At 58.2% G+C, this 19,048-nt stretch overlaps 2 protein-coding genes across 3 annotated transcripts; one reads left to right on the top strand and one right to left on the bottom strand.

Moving 5' to 3' along the window:
- The first annotated feature begins 242 nt into the window (after nucleotides 1-242).
- Nucleotides 243-6,791, top strand: CFAP20 (cilia and flagella associated protein 20). 2 transcript variants are annotated; one of them, XM_021541071.2, is made up of 6 exons: nucleotides 243-427; nucleotides 2,625-2,704; nucleotides 3,747-3,858; nucleotides 4,196-4,384; nucleotides 5,493-5,603; nucleotides 6,498-6,791. In XM_021541071.2, the coding sequence occupies exons 1-6, from the start codon at nucleotides 344-346 to the stop codon at nucleotides 6,501-6,503; spliced, it is 582 nt and encodes a 193-aa protein (XP_021396746.1). In that variant the 5' UTR covers nucleotides 243-343; the 3' UTR covers nucleotides 6,504-6,791. The 2 variants fall into 2 exon arrangements, with proteins under 2 accessions (XP_021396746.1, XP_021396745.1); XM_021541070.2 differs by lacking the exon at nucleotides 6,498-6,791 and having other exon boundaries at nucleotides 5,493-5,612.
- Nucleotides 6,792-13,107: 6,316 nt separating this feature from the next.
- On the bottom strand, nucleotides 13,108-18,140 carry MMP15 (matrix metallopeptidase 15). Its single transcript, XM_021541202.3, has 10 exons — nucleotides 18,033-18,140; nucleotides 16,872-17,020; nucleotides 16,498-16,620; nucleotides 16,081-16,388; nucleotides 15,677-15,838; nucleotides 15,334-15,557; nucleotides 15,067-15,205; nucleotides 14,672-14,822; nucleotides 14,440-14,555; nucleotides 13,108-14,198 (listed from the first exon to the last, which is right to left on the bottom strand). Exons 1-10 carry the CDS (start codon nucleotides 18,138-18,140, stop codon nucleotides 13,762-13,764), a joined length of 1,917 nt encoding a protein of 638 aa, XP_021396877.1. The 3' UTR covers nucleotides 13,108-13,761.
- Nucleotides 18,141-19,048: the final 908 nt, after the last annotated feature.

The raw sequence follows: 19,048 nt of genomic DNA, 5'->3' as shown, positions 1-19,048 counted from the left end.
GGTTGCCCGGCTGCCGGGGTTGCCCGGTTGCCCGGCTGCCCGGTTGCCGTGGTTGCCCGGTTTCCCGGTTTCCCGGTTTCCCGGTTGCCGGGTTGCCCGGTTGCCGGGTTGCCCGGTTGCCGTGGTTGCCCGGTTGCCGGGTTGCCCGGTTGCCGTGATTGCCCGGTTTCCGGGTTTCCCGGTTGCCCGGTTGCCGGGGCAGCGCTGCCACGCCGCCGTCACCCGGGAAGTGCATCCGGGGCCGCCCCAAGCAGTTCCTCGGTGACGGCGGCGGCGCGGAGGATCCGCCGTGTGCTGCTGGCAGAGCGGCGCCGCGGCCCGGCCCGGCCCGCCCGGCCCCGGCATGTTCAAGAACACCTTCCAGAGCGGCTTCCTCTCGGTGCTCTACAGCATCGGCAGCAAACCGCTCCAGATCTGGGACAAGAAGGTGAGGCGGCGGGCTCGGCCCGCGGAGCGGCGCGGCCGCTCGGCTCAGCCTCCCGGGGCGGGCCCGGGGCTGCCGGGGACCCCCGGGGCGCTGCGGACACCCGTGGGACTGCCCCGGACACCCGTGGGACTGCCCCGGACACCCGTGGGGCTGCCCCGGACACCCGTGGGACTGCCCCGGACCCCCGTGGGGCTGCCCCGGACACCCGTGGGGCCGCTCCGGACACTTCTGGGGCCAGCCCGGACACCCGTGGGGCCGGGGCTGCAGCGGCCGCGTCACCGGGACCTCCGGGAACGGGATACCGGCATCTCTCGGGCTCTGCTTACCCGCACGGCCCCGGGGCCGGTAGCGGGCCCCTCGGGGTGTTTCTGAGGGCAGTGCGTTATTGTGAGTGGTTTTGGCCTTTGCTGGGCAGAGGAGCCCGCCCGGCCCCGGCAGCTGCAGCGCGGTGGGGAGCTGCATTCGTGGCCAGCGCTGGCCGCGGGCAGCGGGATGCCCGAGGTCCCGTGGCCACTGCGGGCCGAGGTGGGGTCTCTCTGCTAAGTGACCCGCCTTTCAAACAGGCTCGCCAAAGGCATGCTGAAGTGGCCTGTGCGGCGGCTTGTGGGGTGTAGAAGTTGTGAATGTCTCGGCACTTCGTTTCTCCCTCCTGTCAGTTCTTAGAGTGGTTTTGCTCAGAGCCCTGTGCCTTCTCCGGGCTATCTTGAATCAAGAAGCCGCCCTCAGGATGTTTAGAGATGTTGAGCTGTGCTGTTTCTCCCCCACTGCCCCGTCACAAGCTATCCATGGTTTGGTGATTCTGCAAAATACTTGTTGCAACCTCTGAGACCAAGGCTACAGCCTGTATTTGTTTGCTTGTGTATGAACCTTAGCTGAATTTTTTTGTGGTTTCAGCAGGAACTAAAGCCTTCACGGCAGTTCAGACAGCAATGATGTTTGACCTGAGTGGGCTTGTGTGGGTATTTATGAGTTGTGAGGTGAGGGACAGGAAGCACCGACCTATCCTGTTTCCCATGCGTGGGATACCCATGTAGCTCTGTGAAGAACTGGGATGCCTCACACTGCCCGTGTGTGTGTCTGTGTTTTGCACAAATATTCAAGACTTTAAGAAAGGATCAACAGCTTATTTGGATGGTGCAAGGACAGGACGCATTAAAGATTTTCTGGCAAAGGGACATAGTGTCAGACTGGATAAGCCATAAGCAGGCTGGGCTGAGCCTGCTTGGAGGTGGAGGCTGGATTAGAGACCTCTGTAGGCACCTTCCCATGTGAATTGTCCTGTGCAGGGTGATACTGTTATGATTGTGTGGCTCATGAGTGGCCAGCAGGAGCTCTGCTTGCAGGGTGGAGGTCAGCAGTGGCCCTTTCAGCTGCAATAGTCTTGCAATAGTCTCTCTTGCATGAATCATGGCCAGCCTGGGTGTGCTTGTTGTGAGGATTGCCCTGCTCTCTTCAGCAGTGCATGAAATGCCCCAGTCATTTTGGTGAGAACTGGAAACAGTATTTGACATTCTCCCATGTCCTAGGTGCATGAGATTACTGGGTTCATAGCTGTCCTAATGTACACTTTTATATCTTTGCAAGAAGAACCAGCAGGCTGGGATTTCTGCTTTTTTTAGATCTCAGAGAATATCTTAAGCTTTTGTGACATGGGGAAAACCCATCTATTTTTTGGCCTTAGTAAGATGTGCACTGCTTGTGCTGGTGGAGAGAGTGTGTATGTGAGTGTGTAAGAGTGTGTCTGAGTGTGAGTGTCCAGCCCTTCCCCAGAGGCAGTCATCCAAGCTCAGCAGTATAGACCAAGTTCCCTTGGTGACCAGTGGCTGGCTGGTGGCTCCCCTGTATTGCTTGTCCTTGTTTTTACCCCTTATTGCACTCAAGTTTGACTCTTACTCTTTTATGTTTGTTTATTTGGGCCTCTGACATGAGGCGTGAGTCCCTTGTGTTCACTGCAGCATATTTTGATAGATGGATGTCTTGCACTCAGTGTTTGTGCAGCATGCTGGGCCATAAACTCTTGCTGGCACTCTGGGGCAGTGATCAAAGCCTTGGAAGCAGCAAGGTCCAGGAGAGCAAGAGCCAAGTGAATGTAGATGGGTCCTCCTGGGGTCTTATTCCTTCTCTTAATGGAGCTGTGTGTGCCTCTTTTTTCCCCTCTCAAATAATGTCTGTGCTGTCTGCCCCACTTCTGTTCCAGGTGCGCAATGGCCACATCAAGCGAATCACAGACAATGACATTCAGTCACTGGTGCTGGAGATTGAAGGAACAAATGTCAGGTAAGAGAAGCCTCTTCTGCTGTTCTGGGGGAGCAGGACTCTGCCCTGAAGCAGAGAGAAAGATGTCAGTGCCCAGCAGACTACAGCAATGTGATGGCAATGTCTTTGTCAATAAATTAAAGAATCTGGGTCATATCACTGATACTCCTCTGTGGCAGTGTGCTGTTCCTGTCCCTGGATTTGATTGTAGACCTCTCATTCTCCTCGGGGCTAAGGGATAAAAAATAAAATCCCATTATTCTTCCATCACTTGAAGGGAAAAAAAGCAGTATTTAATACCCAGCCTCAGTCAGCACTGCCAGTTACTGGAAAAGCAGCACTGTCTGCTGTCTCTTCTATTGTCTTGGGCCTGTTCTCCTCACGTGACAGCTGCTCTCTCTACAGCAGGAAGATCAGAGGGAGATTTATGAGGGGAGTTGCTTATGGAGCTTCCCTTAGCAACCTCGTCTCCATCACCCCGGGAGACAGACGCCAGCTCCCTGAGCCGGCTCAGAGTCTCCAAGGCTCCTCCGGGGGTGATTCAGAGCAGGGCTCCTTATAAGGGCAGTGGAGACTCCTCTCCTGCAGACAGACTGAGCCAATGCTTCTCTTCCTCCAAGAAGTGTTGATACAAAACTTGCCAGGCGTGACGTGTGACCTCTGTTTTCCCAGCTGTATAGAGCACACAGGGCCTCTGCCACGATCTGGAGGGCTCTGCATGTTCAGTCAAGGGTAGGAGGAGGTTGTGTTAAGAAACAGCGCTGACATGGCCTTGAAACTGGGGAGGTGAAGCTGTCCAGGAAGGTGTTTCATGCCCTGGGTGAGAAAAGTGCAATTTGAGATGCATTCTTTGTGCCTTTTATAATTTTCTACCTGCAGCTACCTCTGAAACTCCTCCTACTGTTACAGGAAGCCCTGGTTGTTGCTGAGATCTTGTGATCACAGTTACCCATTTCTACCTGTCCTCCAAGGCTGCACTGAGCCAAGGGAGAGATTTGGGCTACCTCGGGCTGTGCACTTTGTGCTGTGTGAGATCCTAAAGTGTTTTTCTCTCACCTCTCAGTACCACGTACATCACGTGCCCTGCTGACCCAAAGAAGACCCTGGGCATCAAACTACCTTTCCTAGTGATGATCATCAAGAACCTGAAAAAATACTTCACTTTTGAAGTGCAGGTGAGGAGTGTGCAGTGGGGAGGCCCCTCCAGGGACCACTGAGGAAGGCGCCAGAGAGCCTGCAGTCTTGTGTTGGAACTTGTCCCAGGCAGTGAGTGATCCCCAAAACAGTTTTGCTTTCTTGGCCATGTGGTGTGTCAGGTCTTCTGGTTATGGGGGCATCAGTGAGCTCACAAACACATTGTTGCTATTCCTGAAAATGGGTCTGTTTCCTGTGTTAAAATTACTTCTGCTGTGGAATGGAGGGGTGGCAGTAGAGCCCTCTTGGAGACGGGTAGTGCTGTCCTGGGGAGTGGGGGCCTGGCGCCTGGGTGAGCAGCCTGCCTTCCCTGCCCAGGTGCTGGATGACAAGAACGTCCGCCGGCGTTTCCGGGCGAGCAACTACCAGAGCACGACTCGGGTGAAGCCCTTCATCTGCACCATGCCCATGCGGCTGGACGACGGCTGGAACCAGATCCAGTTCAACCTGTCCGACTTCACGCGCCGCGCCTACGGCACCAACTACATCGAGACCCTCAGAGTGCAGGTGAGAAGCAGCTGTGACCTGCCCTGGGAAACCAAGGGCTGGTGATGTTCCTGCTGGCTGGCACGGCAGGATGGGAATCTGGCTTTAGACCTGTGTGGTTCCTTTGCCAGCTCTGCTCTTTGCAGAGCACTGTGGAAAGTGAGCAAAGGCTTGACTGAGGCCTCACTTTACTTGAAGAGACTGGGATGAAGGAGCCCATTTCCCTCTCATTTCTCTGACTGTGTGTTAGTTAGGGTGAGAGTTGCAGCTCCCTATGGCATGCCATGGAGGTGGAGCTCTGCTGGGAGTTAGCTGTGTGTTGCCTTACTGTCCAGATAGGCTGAACAGTGAGTGGCTGAATGGGAGCCTGGATGGGAAAGACCCACCGTGTACAGACCGTTCATACTCCTGGTCAAGCTTGTTTCCTTGTGCTAGTGGAGTGACCCTGCTTGCACTGAGTCCGGTGTAACAGAGCTGATGCAGTGTTTGTTCCTGCTGAGGACATGGAACTTGTTCCATATGCTAGGGAGTCATGTTCACAGTGTCCAGCGGTGTGTGTTATTTTGAGGAATGTCTGTGGAGCGTGCCTGATCCTTAGTGTGAGAGGAGTGCTACAGTTCCTTGCGGGATTGCCCTGAGGTGCAGGCAGTCAGCTGAGAGTTGTCTCACATACTCCCGAGGGGAACCAGAGCAACTACTTTGCTGCCAGCTGATAGTGGAGGCAGCACAGGCTGGACAGGCTCATTCCTGACCTCGGGGACGCCCTGAAGTGGGCGTGTTAAAAATGCAGCAGGCTGAGACTGTGGGTGTTCTGGCAAGTGCTGATACCAGCAAAGCATAGGTCAGTTCACAGCAGAGAATCCCCCAGCAACTAAGACAGATCTCAGTTGGCAGAGATACCAGAGCTTGGCCAGCTCTTTTGAGTCTTCAGCCCTGGAGACAGGGATGCAAATGCAAAGCAGGGTGCACAGACCAGCATTTCTCTGATTCCCTGTCAGATTCAGAAAAGCAAGACAGTGAGGTAGATTTCCAGCTGCTGAGCCAAAGAATCCATGTTGCAGCACGACACCAAAGCTGGATGTGGAAAGAGCATGTGGAAAATGGACTGACTCTTTGTTTTGACTCTCAGATCCACGCCAACTGTCGCATCCGACGGGTGTATTTCTCTGACCGGCTGTACTCAGAGGATGAGCTCCCAGCTGAGTTCAAGCTGTATCTGCCTGTCCAGAACAAGGCCAAGGTGAGCTAGGTGTGGGAAGGAGGGTGGGAGAACAGTGAGCCAGACCAGCATTCCTCTGCCTCCTCCTGCTGCCTTCACAACCCCGAGCTCTGGCAGCAGAGCTCTTGCCGGCTTTGGCCACCAGCCAGGGAGCACCCTCTCTGTTGCCAGGGTGAGCAGTCTGTCTGGGGTGCCTTGCTGCGTAGCTTTCCTGCCAAAACACATGGAACTTGTCATTCCCATCTAGGAGCAGGGTAGGCTGTTCAGCTGCTCCCCATGTCCTCCCTGGTTGTGTTGAAGGACTCTGGGCAGTTGCAGCCTCCCGGTATCTCTCCAGAGCTTTCATCCATGACTCAGCTCAGCAAGTTTGCTCTTCAGAGCAGCTGCAGCTCCACATTTGTCTTCCAGGAGAGATCCTGTTTGTGTCCCTCCAGCCCAAAATGAGTCCCCTCTGGTCTTTTCCTTGCCCCGTGCAGCCAGTGGTGCCATAAGGGGGGAAGGAGACACCATGGATGCCCTCAGGAGGAAATGCCAAACTCTGCTCTTGCAGTGATGGGAGAGGAGTGAACATGCTGGCATATTGAGAGATCTTGAGCAACATGCAGCAATTCTGAGGCTTGTGAGGAAGCACCTTCTTTGCCAGGGCCAGCCTGTCCCAATGCAGACACTTCTTCTAGCAAAGAAGATTCCTGGGCAAAGTTTCAAGCTGCTGAGGAAGGATATTGGGGGCTGATGGCAGTGGGAGGTAGAAGGCAGTGTTAACTGTAGGTAATGCCTCTGGGGAACCTGTCACTGCCTTCTGGGCTGTAGCAGCCTCACAGACGTGTCTGGGGAGTGCTTGGAGCCCTCCCAGTACTGTTGTCTTGTGCTGCCAAATCTTTTAAGTGTCTCCTTTCTTCTCCCTGCTCTGTCCAGCAATAACATCACGTTGGGAAGAGATGTTGGCGTGCAAAGTGTACAGAGTCAGTTTTCCTGGCTGTTCCTAAAGTGCTGAGCCTAAACTCTGCAGGTGGCCTGGTACCCAGTCTTGTCTTGCTCAAAGTGGCCACTGTGCCTCCAAAGAAGGGATTCAGCAGGAATTGTGGAGTTAAGTGCATCCTCTTGAAGATAGCAATTTTATTTTTTATTTCCTTGTTTCCATCTCTTATATATGCTCTAAATATGGATGTAATACTTGTTCAAAAGTTATTAAACATTTGGCTCTGTAAATCTGCTTATGTCTTCCTCCTTTGATGGATCCTTAACTTGCTCATTTTAGTGCCTCAGAAAGTGCTAGAGAATTTCTTTGAGAACCTAGATGTTAGAATTTATCTCTGAACTTGACTTTGATCAGCACTCTCACTGTTTAAGGGATAGCACAGATGCAAACAGCAGCAGTTTGGTGAGAGGAAAATTAGTAAGGTTTCCACAGAGAAGACAGAAACTGTCTCCAGTCCATGAAGTTTGTGGCACTATGACAAAAACTCATGCTGTTCATGAAAATGGGTTTTTCATTCCCTTTTTCCTTGAAGCCGTTTTCCCCAGCAGTGACAAATTAGGCTTACCTGCCTGTTAAGGCACAGTTTTGTTGGCTGTGTAGTTCCCAACTCACTGCAGCTCTCAGCCAAGCTTTTAGCAGCACAAGGCACACAATAGCCTTCCAGCTGCCAGATTGTCCCTTTCCCCAGGGATCAGAGGGGAGGTTCAGCAAAGCAGCACAACAGGAGCGGAAGTCTTTTCCTGTGCTGAATCTGCCCTTCCCTGCCTCCAACCAATCTGCCTTTGTTGTAGAAAGGCTTGTGAAGGGGAGGCCAGAGACTCCATCAGTAATGGGCTGGGTCTGGGAGTAGATGATGCCTTTCCTGCCCAGGGCCAAGAACCCCTTCAGTACTCTGTAGGGCAGGTACCGAAGGCTGGGACTGATCTTTCCCTGGGCCGTGCAGTGAATGGGGAAGACTTCACTTCCTTTATTGCTCTGTAGAACAAAGCTGCTCTCTCCCAAGAGGAGGAGAGCCTGCTGGGGGACATCTGCCTTAGATTCCAGGTTTAATCCTGACCACTGAGACCCCATCTGGTTTGAAGATTTGGCATGTCTGTGCACCCTCTCTCTGCACCTCTGTGGCCTCTCCAGACACCTGTAACAGAGCTGCCTCACCTGCACCTTTAGAGCTGCTGGGCTCTGAACTGGAGGTGCTGCCACGTGGGGCTGGATTGCACCTGCAGAAGGCTTTCTGGAGAAGACCTCTGCAATTCTAGCAGCTGAACAGCTGGGTAGCTCTAAGGAGCCCAGCCAAGGAGGCCTGCATGAGAAAGCACCATCCATCTTGCATTGACATATGTCAAGGCTTGGCTGAACTCGATCTGTTAAGTGGAATCGCACTGGACCATGTGCCAAGGGTTGGCCTTAGTGAAGTCCATGGCAAGGCTTTCTCCATGTTTGCAAAGCTTGCCAGAGCTGGGGGAGCTGCTGAGTGGATCCATCAGACCCCAGGAGGGTAAAATGTGCATCCTTTCCCGCAAGCCCTTGCTCAACACCATGTGTTTTTGGCAGTCTTTGGCAGCTGAATACTCAGCAGGAGCTACTGCTGCCTTTCCCTGCCCTGCTGGGGCCTGTGCTGGAGTTGTCCCTTGTCCTCGAGGAGTTGAGCTCACCCTGAGTGACCAGCCCTAATGCATTAAGAGGAGCTGGGCTCCCCTGGGCCCCGAGCTGGCTGCCTCTGCAGAGATCAGATGGGCCCTGCTGCCAATTCCTGCCCAACCTCTAGGAGCTGTGCCAGCGGATTTGCTGGAATAAACTCCAAGCCAAAAACCCTTATATCCACATGGACCTTCTGTGTATTTTTAAATACATAACAAAATGCTGAATCTTCCTGTTTACTTGCTGCACAAAGTGGAGCATCATCAGACACTGGCTCTTTGCTTTATAGCCAGATGCTTGATGATTTACACAAACTTCTTCCAAAATCTTTCTCTTCTAATCCCTCTTCCCCATCAAAACTTTAACCATCTTTCTGAAGGTGGCTGAAGTTGGATGCTCTCCCTGTGGGAGAAAAGGATGCTGCTGGTAGATGGGCCAGAATGTCAGGCATCCTGTCAGCAGCCCTTTACTAAATGTGCACAAGCAAAACTCCTGTGGTGGAGCACCCAACTTCTTACTCCTTGGGTTATGGCTTTTGATGTGGCTGGGATGCAATATCCTCCTATATGGAAATAGTGAAGGATTGCAGGAAGGAGGTGGAGGCGGAGATGGGAGTCATGGATGGCTACAGCCTGCCTGCTCCTGGGGCAGCCCCAGCTGGGTATGAGGGGTGGGTAGAGGGGAGTCTTGGTTCAGTGCAGGCAGGCTGTGGAGACAAGATCTTAAATATCTCCTTGTTCACCTTTCTATGGGTGGCATGCTCCTTCCTTCCTGTACAAGTCCTTGTTGCAGTTCATGTTTAGTGGGAGAGAAAAGAATCTTTGAGGGGGAGCCCTGGTTTCAACCCAGGGCAGAGCAGGGCCCACCCAAAGATCAGTTTTCCTTCTCTGCAACAGCTTTTCACCTTTGTCTTCCACTGGCTGGGGCAAGGTTCTGCACTTGGACACTTCCATCAGGACCTCAGTGCTGAAGCTGCTTTCTACATGAAAGCAAAGCTTCCCTTGGAAAGCTTGGGTGCTGAAATACAGTGAGTGCACAGGTTGCAGCTCCTGGGAGCAAGGGACCCACCCTGGGCTGGGCCAGCAGCAGCAGGCTTGGACTGGAGCAGCTGGCAGTCACTGTGGTGTGAGCCAAGGCTGGGGCATCCCGAGGCTCCTGTGGCTCTGACTGGGCAGGTGGCAGCTGCAGGCAGGGCAAGCAGGCAGTGGGGTTTTCCTGGAAAGCTTTCTCCATTTGCTCTGCTGCTGGGGCAGAAGAATCCTGTGTGAGTGTCCAGCCCAGCAGACACTGTGTGTCAGTGCAAGCTTCTGTCCCTGCCTGTTTGTCCCCTTGCACTTTGTCACTTTCCTATCAAATGGGTCCTGACAAAGAAGGACAGAGCAGTTATCACAGAGGGATAAGCAGGAATCAAAAAAATCTGGGCCAAACTCTGCTTCTTGTCCATTCTGCATCTCCCTGGATGTCTTGGGCCAAATGTTGTCATCTTTATAGAGGGATTACACCTCCAGGGCGACGTTAATCCTTTGCAGCTGTTGTCTAATGTGAGGCAGGCAGTGCTGGAGGCAAGGGAAATATTTATTTTGAGTTTTACCACTGGCCACCGCCCAGGAAAACCAAGTGACGGTACTGGGGACTTTGGCCACTGTGCATACAGAGAGAGCTGATGTTCCTGCCCTGCCGGCGCCAGCAGGAGAGGGGTGAGAGCTTCCCCTGGCAGGCTGCAAAATGGGATCATCCAAACATGATTTATTTGAGTTAGGGAGCAGCTGTGCACCCTGAGAGCTAACCTGGGATGCAGCGGGGAAGGCCTCAGAGCTACTAGAGGTGAGAAGATGGATGCCAAGCTATGCTGAAGCAGACCAGCAGCCCATATGCTTCACCATCCCTGCAGCCCCAGAAATGACTTTCTGTGAGATGAGGAGTCCCAGCACCACGGGAGCAGGCTGGGGACTGCCCGGTGGGTGTGATGGGAGGAGAGAGGCACAAGCCACACACACATGGGCCGAGCACAGCATGGTTGGGGGGTGCATCCCACCCGCAGTGGGGCTGTGCTGGCACCGAGCCCTCCCCGGGCAGCACCCGGAGCCTCTGCCCCGCCTGCAGCGAGCACAGGCAGCAGGTTCAACCCCTCCCAGGGCCCCGCAGCCCTTCCCTCCATCCCCAGCATTGTTTCCTCCGACCTTGAGCTGGCCGGTCGCTGCTTGCTGTGTCCCAGCCCCAGTTCTTCCTCTGCACTGAGCCCGGCTTCCTCTGTGTTTTCCGGGTCCTTTCCTCAGCGCTGAATGTGCCCTGGCTTGCAGAGGAAGAGGAGGATTCTCCTGAGATGGTGCCAATCAGGCAGAGAGCCCCTGCCAGCTCTGGTCTCCCCCTCAGCCCACCCCAGCACAGCAGGGCCTGGAGGACACTGAGCTCCCAGGGTCTTTTCCAGGTCAGGCTCTCCAACCTATTTTTGGGAAGCAAGGAGCTGCCAGGCAGGAGTGGATCCTGGCGGGGCAGTCCGGTGCCTGCCGGGACCAGGCTCACACTCCCCGTGCTCCCAACAGCCCTGCCCCTTGCAGCAGGTGCCAGCCTGCCCTCCTGGGTCTCACACCCACGGGTGGCCAGAGGTGAGCTGAGCCCACTGTGGGCGAGCAGGGTGGCGCAGGGGCCTCCGGCAGAGCCTGGGCGCCGCTGAAATGCTGGGCTTTGTCTGCAGCAGGTCCCTTACTGCTGTCCGTGAGCGTTTCCAGATGGCCCTGGGCTCCTGGCACCAGCTCTGCTGCAGCATCCGGGGAAAAGTGGGAGGGGGTGGGAGGTGGTGTCCCAGCTCACCAAGCGTGGTGGCCTGGGCCTCTGCTCCCAGCATCCCTAATTCCCGCTGGGGAGTTGTTCCCAGCTCCTGTCCAACCCTGAATCAGCAAAGGAGGGCCCTCCCCAGCCATGGAACGGATCCATGAGCAGCTGGCCCTGGGCACCCTTATCCAGCTCTGGCTTTCCCTGCAAGCCAGGCATCTTTCCAGGGACCAGGCTTCGGGGTCTCATCCCTGCACCCCATCGAGCCCTGTGTACGCCCAGGAGAGAAGGGAAACACTGCTGCCGTGGGAAATACATCTGTTGTCGGAAATGCATCTGCCACAGGAAGTGCATCCAGTGTGGGAAATGCATCTGCCGTGGGAAATGCATCTGTGCCGGCCTCTGGCGCAGTCTCTGCAGGGGTGGGGAGAGTGAATCCCAGCCGTGCTTTCCTCCTGCCTCGCCTTTCGGCCAGGTTTGTGGCTTTTGGCAGCTCCTGGTGCCTGTCTGGACCCGGTTCAGCACAGGTTGGAGTGTCAGGCTGCCCCATGGCAGGGCTCCCAGCTCAGCAGAGCTGTGGGTCCTCCCTCAGCTCTGGGGAAGACCCACACAAGCACAAATCTGGGCAAAATGGTCAAAACCAAAGTGAAAAAAGTTAAAAGCCAAGGAATGTGACCCAGCAAGCCCTGGCTGATGGAATACAACAGCCCTGAGCCACTTGGAGATCTTTTTCCACCCACTCTTCCCAATTCCTCAGGGGTTTTCTGTTCCTGATTTTGCCTTCTCACTTGGCTGCAGTGATGTGCTGAGTCTGAGCCAAACATGTTTTCCAGGGAATCAGCTCATGGCTGGAAATCACTGCCCAGTGTGGGCAGGGATGGAGGCTGGGGCAGGGGATGGGTGACTCAGGCCACAGGGATCCCCTCCAGCACCAGAAAAGTGGAGTGAGAGCTAGCATCAGTCCTTCCCTTTTACAGTAATTAGAGTAGCTGGGCAGCTCAGGGTAATTCAGTGCTGGGAAGTGGTTGTAGCATTTGGGAACTGAGCCAGCTCTGGGCCCTGGGGAGGGGGAAGGATGGGGGAAACACAGGTCTTCATATCCTCATCCATGAACTGGGGGAACCTTCCCACCCACCAGGGCTGGCCAGAGGGGATGAGGGCAAAGGAGCAGCTGGAGCAGCAGGACAAGGGGAGCAGGTCAGGGGTGCACCAAGACAGAGGTGCCCAGGCAAAAAGGCAGGGCACAGGTGATGGCACAGTGCTGGCTCTGGTCCTGCTGCAGAGGAGGCTGGAGGAAGCAAGGATTCTGACAGGAGTCAATTCCCACATGGGCATGCTCCTGAATTCCACAAGGTCATCCCCACAGGGATGGCTCAGGTTCACACAACCCCCTTGGCCACCACAATCCAATCAGCCTCCCCACCAGTGTAGCAATGGTGCTAGGCCTCTGCTGCCCACCCCAAGGCTGCACCTGCAGAACAAACCTGTGATCACCACATCACCAGCCTCTGTGGCTTGATTTTTCTTCCCATTAATGGCTGAGCAACATTTTTCCCCAGATAAAGCCAGTTTCCTATCCCTGAAGTCTAATCTTTCCCACTCCCATGATTATTTCTCTGATCTCTGCAGCGGTCATGACTCCTCTTGCTTTCCTCTGCAGAGACAGCAGTGGTGAGACAGGATATGGCCACCCCTTCCCCCCAGGAAACTCAGCAGGACTGCGTGGGGACAGGGAGCTGAAGCACCCTGTGAAGTGGCTCCAGGAGGGTCCCCCAGCTGCTGCTGGCCCCTGCATGGGGAAGGGAGGTGGCTGCCCAGGGCTGAAGAGCGGCGCTGGCTGGGGGAGAACAAGGCTCCCTGTGTTCCCTTGTCACTGCCATGGGAGCAGCTGAAAGGCTGCTCTGTCCAGTGGTGGGGGTGGAGGGGCTGCTTCAGCTGACCCCCTGAAGTGGCAGCCCCAGGGCAGGGACATCACTGACCATGCTGGCCCCTTCCCTTCATCCCCTAGCATGGCCCCAGTCCCCTGGGGGTGCCATGCAGGGTGACCCCCCCCCCAGACAAGCCCCGTTACCACAAAATTTGCCCGATCCCTCCCAGGGCACCCTCCTGGCAGGAAGGACGATGGCACCACAGCTCTCCACACACCCGACCCGTTTAATGGACATACAAGGCGGCTGTGCCCACTGCCCTGCCCACAGGGCCACGTGCCCCAGGGCTTCCTCCCACGGTGGCAGCAGCAGGGCCAGACTGAGCTGAGCCCCAGCAGGGTTGCAGAGGTGGCATCTCCCAACTCACGCTGTCTTTTGGCACCACATCCCTGTTAGTCCCGTAGCTCACAGGCAACACAGCCACGAGCTCAGCCCTGCCTTCCCCACCACTGCAGGTGCCAGAGGCTGAGACCTGCCAGCCTGCAGCACTGGTGAGCAGCCCCCAGCCCACTCACCACCCGAGCTGCAGCGGGCTCACACAGGAGGAAGGGACTCTGCAGGACCCATGGCAGATGCAGGCACGTGATGGGTGGCAGCCTGAGGGTCACAGCTAGGGGGACGCACAGGCACTGGGGAGCAGGCAGGGCCTGGATGCCCTCCAGCCCCCCCATGACCATCCCCGGTCCCAGCCCGGCTGCTCTGGAGGGGCTGGGGGGGTTGGGCATCCCCCCATTTCTGAGGCTGGAGCCATCAAGCAACAATGGGGTAGAGGGGCCAAGGCCGTGGTGAGGGTCAGGGGGAGGGAGTGTCAGGTCCATCTTAGCACCATGGTGGCAGGGGTGGTTGGGGGAGGGAGCCAGGGTCAGACCCACTCCTGCAAGGAGCGCTTGCAGTACAAGAGCATTCGGGGTGCGCCCTTCCTCTGCATCTGGACGATGACATAGATGAGGCCCAGGATGCAGAGCAGCAGCACCAGCAGCACCAGCACCATGACCACGCTCATGGTGCGTGTGTACTCGTCGATCTGCACCACCACGTCCACGTCCCTGCCTGGTTGGCCATCTCCCTCGTTGTAATCCTCATCTTCCTCTTCCTCCTCCTCCTCCTCACCTTCAGTCCCCCCATCAGGGTTGAAGGGGGGTCGGTCCACATCAGGCCAGCGGGGATTGGGGTCTGGGACCAGCTCCGTGTGACAGCCCATGAAGTCCCGTAGGATGGATTTGGGATAGCCTGGCTCTGTCTTGAGACGCTCATTGTCGAACTTCCAGTACTTTGTGCCTCTGTAGAAATAGGTGGAGGCTGGGGGAGAGAAGATGGAGACAAGGGGTAAGTGGGTGGGCACAGGACACTGCAGAACCTCGGCATCCCTGCAGATGCCCAAGACATCAGGTTTTGCTCCAGGACTGGTGAAACCCTTTGAAAGGGATCCACCGCTGACTCCCAGATACTCTTCCCAAGTCCATCCTATGTAGCCAGGCTATCAGAGGGATAATCTCATCCCCAAGACCCCCACCACCCACCCCTCTCCTCCTCTACTCACAGGCATCCGGGCTGAGGAAGGCTCCCTTGGGTGAGGGAGGGATGCCCACCCAGACAGAGATGGGCTTTGGGTACCCAGGGTCCACCGAGCGTGTGTCCTCATTAAAGCGCCAGTATCTGGGGAGGGAGGTGGGGAGTAAGTGACGAGCACAGGGGTCCACACTGCCCAACATTCTCCCCCTGACAGGGGCCAGGAGGCAGCAGAGCAGAGGGACAGCCCCACAGACACTCACCTGTCCCCACGGAAGAAGAAGGTGTGTCCCGTGGGTTCCCACCAGACGGCTGTGTCAATGCCATCGTAGGGGATGCCCTGCCCATAGGTGACCAGGGGCTGCGGGTACCCAGGCTCCAGGTTGGCTTCTCGGAAGAGCCAGTACCGGTCACCTAGAGGGCAAAGAGTTGGAGAAGGGAAATGAGAAAGTCCTGCCCAGCTGCTGTGGCAGGTGCACAAATGGATAGGGATAGTGGTAGATGCCTGTGGCCACCCTGACCCCTTGGGATGACACAGCAGCTGTGGCTGGGAAGGTGGGTCAGGAAGGGATGAAGCCAACCAAGCTCTCAGCAGCTTTGTGGGGGACACTGGGGTCTCACTTCCACCTCAGCTCTCCCATCCAGTTTCCCTGCTCACCTTTAAAGAAGACGAACCTCCCGTCATGCCTCTCGTAGGCAGCATCAATGTCCCCAGGGAGGCCCCGCCAGAAGTGTCCGATGGGCATGGGGTAGTTGTCCAGCACCCGGTTGTGCCGGACCCTCCAGAACCACCGGCCCTGGTAAGAAACAGGGTGTTGGCAGAGGATGGGGAGGAGACAGAGACAGTCACCTTGCTGAGGGGTCCTCCCACCCACAGACCCACTACATCCCCAGGGAAGGGGCAGGAGGGGGTCGGAGCAGGTACCTTGAATACAAACATCTCTCCACGCAGCACCGCCACCGTGTCGAAGTCCCCATCACAGATGTCAGGGCCGTACTGGTCAGGTTGGTCTGGGCTGCCAGGTTTGGGTGGCCGCTCTGGTTTCCCCGGAGGGGGAGGTCTAGGGGGTCTCTGGTCTGGCCTGCCAGGTCTCCGGGGTGTCACGGTGGGCAAAGGCTTGGTGGGCTGAGGGTGCCCATCTGCGGTACCTAGATCAGGCAGGTGAGAGAAGGGATGTGGCGATGCGGACCACCACCTGTACTTCAGTTTCCTCACACACATGCCCAGAATCCCACCTCTGGGGATGATCCCCCAACCAGCTCCTCACCGTAGAGCTGCTGGATGCCCTTGAGGTCATCCTCGGGCAGCTGGAAGTTCTCCGTGTCCATCCACTGGTAGAAGGGTGCCATGATAGCACTGGGGTTGCTGGAGTGCTCCAAGCCCAGCGAGTGCCCCAGCTCATGCACAGCCACGAGGAAAAGGTTGTTCCCTGCATGGAGAGGCACCATCAGCAAGAGGGGATGGACAACATGACACATGAGGCAGACCCCTGGACCCAGCATCCTGCAACAGGGGTGCTCCAGTGGGATCAGCCTGTATCACCCATGGTGGACCTGCTCTCCCTGCCACTCCTGTCTGCATCAGCACAGCCTCCCCTTCACCCCTCCTTTAGCCCAGGCAGCCACCAGGCTCCTCTGGTCACCTTTACCACCTCCTTGGCCCTCAACTCACCAGACACATCTGCATTCTCCAGCGTCCAGGGCTCATCCAAGTCGAAATGTGTGTCCCCCCCCATGCCAGGGCCGGGGAAATAGGCATGAGCCAAAAATCCTCCAAGGCCATCAAATGGAGAGCTGTCTCCATGGAATCCAGAGGCAAAGAGCACCATGATGTCAGCCTCCTTCTTCCTCTTCTGCCGGATGTCCTCGTAGGCCACTTCCCGGAAAACCAGCGGTGTGGCTTGCTCCCACACCCGGAAAGCTCGTCGGACAGCCTCGTGCGAGTGGTACCGACCCAGCTTCTCCGTGTAGTTTTGGATGCTGGGGATACAGAATTCACTAGGCAAGGCCTGGAGCAGCACTTGTTCCCTGAGGGGATCCATGGCTCTCCATGGGCTGGGGGGAGGGAATTCCTGGCAGTGTTGAGTACCTGAAGGTGAGGTGGCTCTGGCTCCAGCGCCGCCCCGTCAGCGCGTACCGCTTCCGACGCATATTGGACTTCATCCGTGCTCCAAACTGATCCGGGACCCCACAGCGCGGACGTTTCATCCACCTGCCAGGACACCGAGCCAGAGCTCAGCCCACCACGGCCAACATCCCTGAGGGGGTGCAGCACCCACAGACAGCAGGGACGATATCCAGACTGCCGAGTTGCAGCCCCCAAAAGGGGAGAAGCAACTCCCAAGGGGGACAGCACCCACTGTTCCAGGTGCCGGCAGAGCCCTGAGGCGGTCAGAGAAAACCACAGAGCCTGAGAGTGGAGCTGCCATCTGCTTGAGCAAAGGGACAAAGGGAGAAACTCACGCCTTGGTCTCCTCGTCCAGGACGCCGGTGACGGTGATGCCGTAGAACTTCTGCATCTCCGCAAGCGCCGCGGAGAAGGTCTGAGCCGAGCGCATGGTGGACATCCGGCGGCTGGGCTGCGGCAGGTACCCGTAGAGCCGCAGCCATGCCTGCGCCGGGAGAGCGCGTCAGCCCCGGCACGGAGCAGCCCCACGGCACGACCCAGAGCTCCCCAACACCCAGTGGGGAGGATCCCTCCCCCTGCCTGACCATACCCCAGCCCCGTGTCCCTTCACGGGGCGGTCAGTGCCAGCTGCCAGTGGCAAATGCCAACCCCGAGCAGGCAGAAGTGTGGCAGCAGGGCACAGGGTCCCTGCCCTGCCCTGAAAGGTGGAGAAGCTGGTGATCTCGGGGGGTTGCTGCCGGATTGTCTGACTCCAGGGATGAGGCACTGGCAGGGGGCCAGGCTGCCTGCGGGCTGCTTGTCACTGTCCTCCTCCGGAGCCATCCCCTGGGAGCTGCTGAGGATGTGAAGCCTGGGACCCCCACCCTGTCCGGTACCCACAAAGGGGCTTCTGTCCTGCGGGGCTGCAGCCCCAGGGCGGGGGGCAGGAGGGTGCTGGGGCGCGCCGGGGCTCTTCCTTCCTGCCCCAGCCTCCGCCTCCTCTTGTCTGCTTTAATTGCATTTTATTTTTATTATTACTCTTTTGTAACTTATTTTTTCCTATTCGTTTTCATTTATAGTTTCCAAATTAGGTGGTTTTCCTTTTAATCTTTAAAGCTTTTTTTCTAAATTCCTTCCAATTCTTTTTCCTTTTCCAAGTCGCATTGCTCTTCCAAGTCTTTCTCCTTTTCCAAGTCTTCTCCAGGTCCTCCAATCCTTTTCCTATCCCCCTTTTTTTTTTTTCCAAAAATGGCTTAACATTTTAATTTCTAAAAACATTAAATCTATTAAATTCTTCTACCCCCACTCCCCTTCTCCCGGCAGGGTGGTGGAGCAGAGCCTTTATCAGAAGCCCTTTCACCCCCTCCCCCGCCGGGCACAAAGCGCTTCCTCCCCACGCCCCGCGCCCGCTGCCCGCCACCCCCGGGGGCGACCTGCACCCCACTCCGCCCGTTCCCCGCCTGCACCTGCTCCTGCACCGCAGGTGCGGCGCGGGCTCGGCCCGGCCCGGGGCTCACCTCGGCGTTGATCTCCTCGCCCGCCGCCGCCGCCAGCAGCACCAGCAGCACCACGAGCGGCGGGAGGCGCCCGCCCGCCCGCCAGGGGGCGCCGCCCCCTCCTGCCATCCCGCGCCGCCGCCGGGTCGCGGCTGCCCCCGGCCGCGCCGGGCCGGGCCGCGCCGGGCCGAGCGCGGCGGTGTCCGAGCTACGCCGCCCTCATGGCCCGGGGCCGAGGCGCCGCGGGGGGCTGCGCACGGTGCATGGGAGGCGCTGCCAGGCGCGGCCCGTCGCCTCCCGGCCCGCCTTTTGTGCGTGAGGTCAGGACGGCGGCGCGCGGCACATGGGCGGCCGGCCGGCGCGGCGAGCGGCGGGGCCCGGCTCCGCTCGGCTGCCCTGCCGCGCTCTGCCCGCCGCCGGGAGCACCGGAGCGGCTGGCGGAAGGCGGGCGCGGCGGCGGCGGCGGGGAGCGGTGGGAGCGGGCGGGGCGGGGCCGCGGCGGGGCGGGGCGGGGAGGCGGGGCCGCCCCCCCGCACGTGCGCGCGGTGGAGCCGCGGCGGAGCCCCCGGCCCGCCCCCCGCTCCCGGCCCGCCCCGCCGCTCCCGCCCCGCCCCGCCGCTCCCGGCCCGCCGCTCCCGCCCCGCCCCGCCGCTCCCGCCCCGCCCCGCCGCTCCCGGCCCGCCCCCCGCTCCCGGCCCGCCCCCCGCTCCCGGCCCGCCGCTCCCGGCCCGCCCCGCCCCCCCGCTCCCGCCCCGCCCCCCGCTCCCGCCCCGCCGCTCCCGGCCCGCCCCGCCGCTCCCGGCCCGCCCCGCCGGCACCCGCCGCTCCCGGCCCGGCCCGCCGCTCCCGCCCCGCCCCGCCCCGCCGCTCCCGGCCCGCCCCCCGCTCCCGGCCCGGCCCGCCGGCACCCGCCGCTTCCCCGACTTTGCCCCCACGGCCACTGTGCCCTGTCCCGGGGGTCTCTGACACCCGGTGTTACACAACTGCGTGCTGTGCCAGGCCCGCCTGGGGCCGGTGGTTGAGCATTAACCTCGGAG

This window comes from Lonchura striata, chromosome 13 (assembly GCF_046129695.1).
Source record: "Lonchura striata isolate bLonStr1 chromosome 13, bLonStr1.mat, whole genome shotgun sequence".
NCBI lineage: Eukaryota > Metazoa > Chordata > Aves > Passeriformes > Estrildidae > Lonchura > Lonchura striata.
This window is presented reverse-complemented; position numbering and strand designations above follow the sequence as displayed.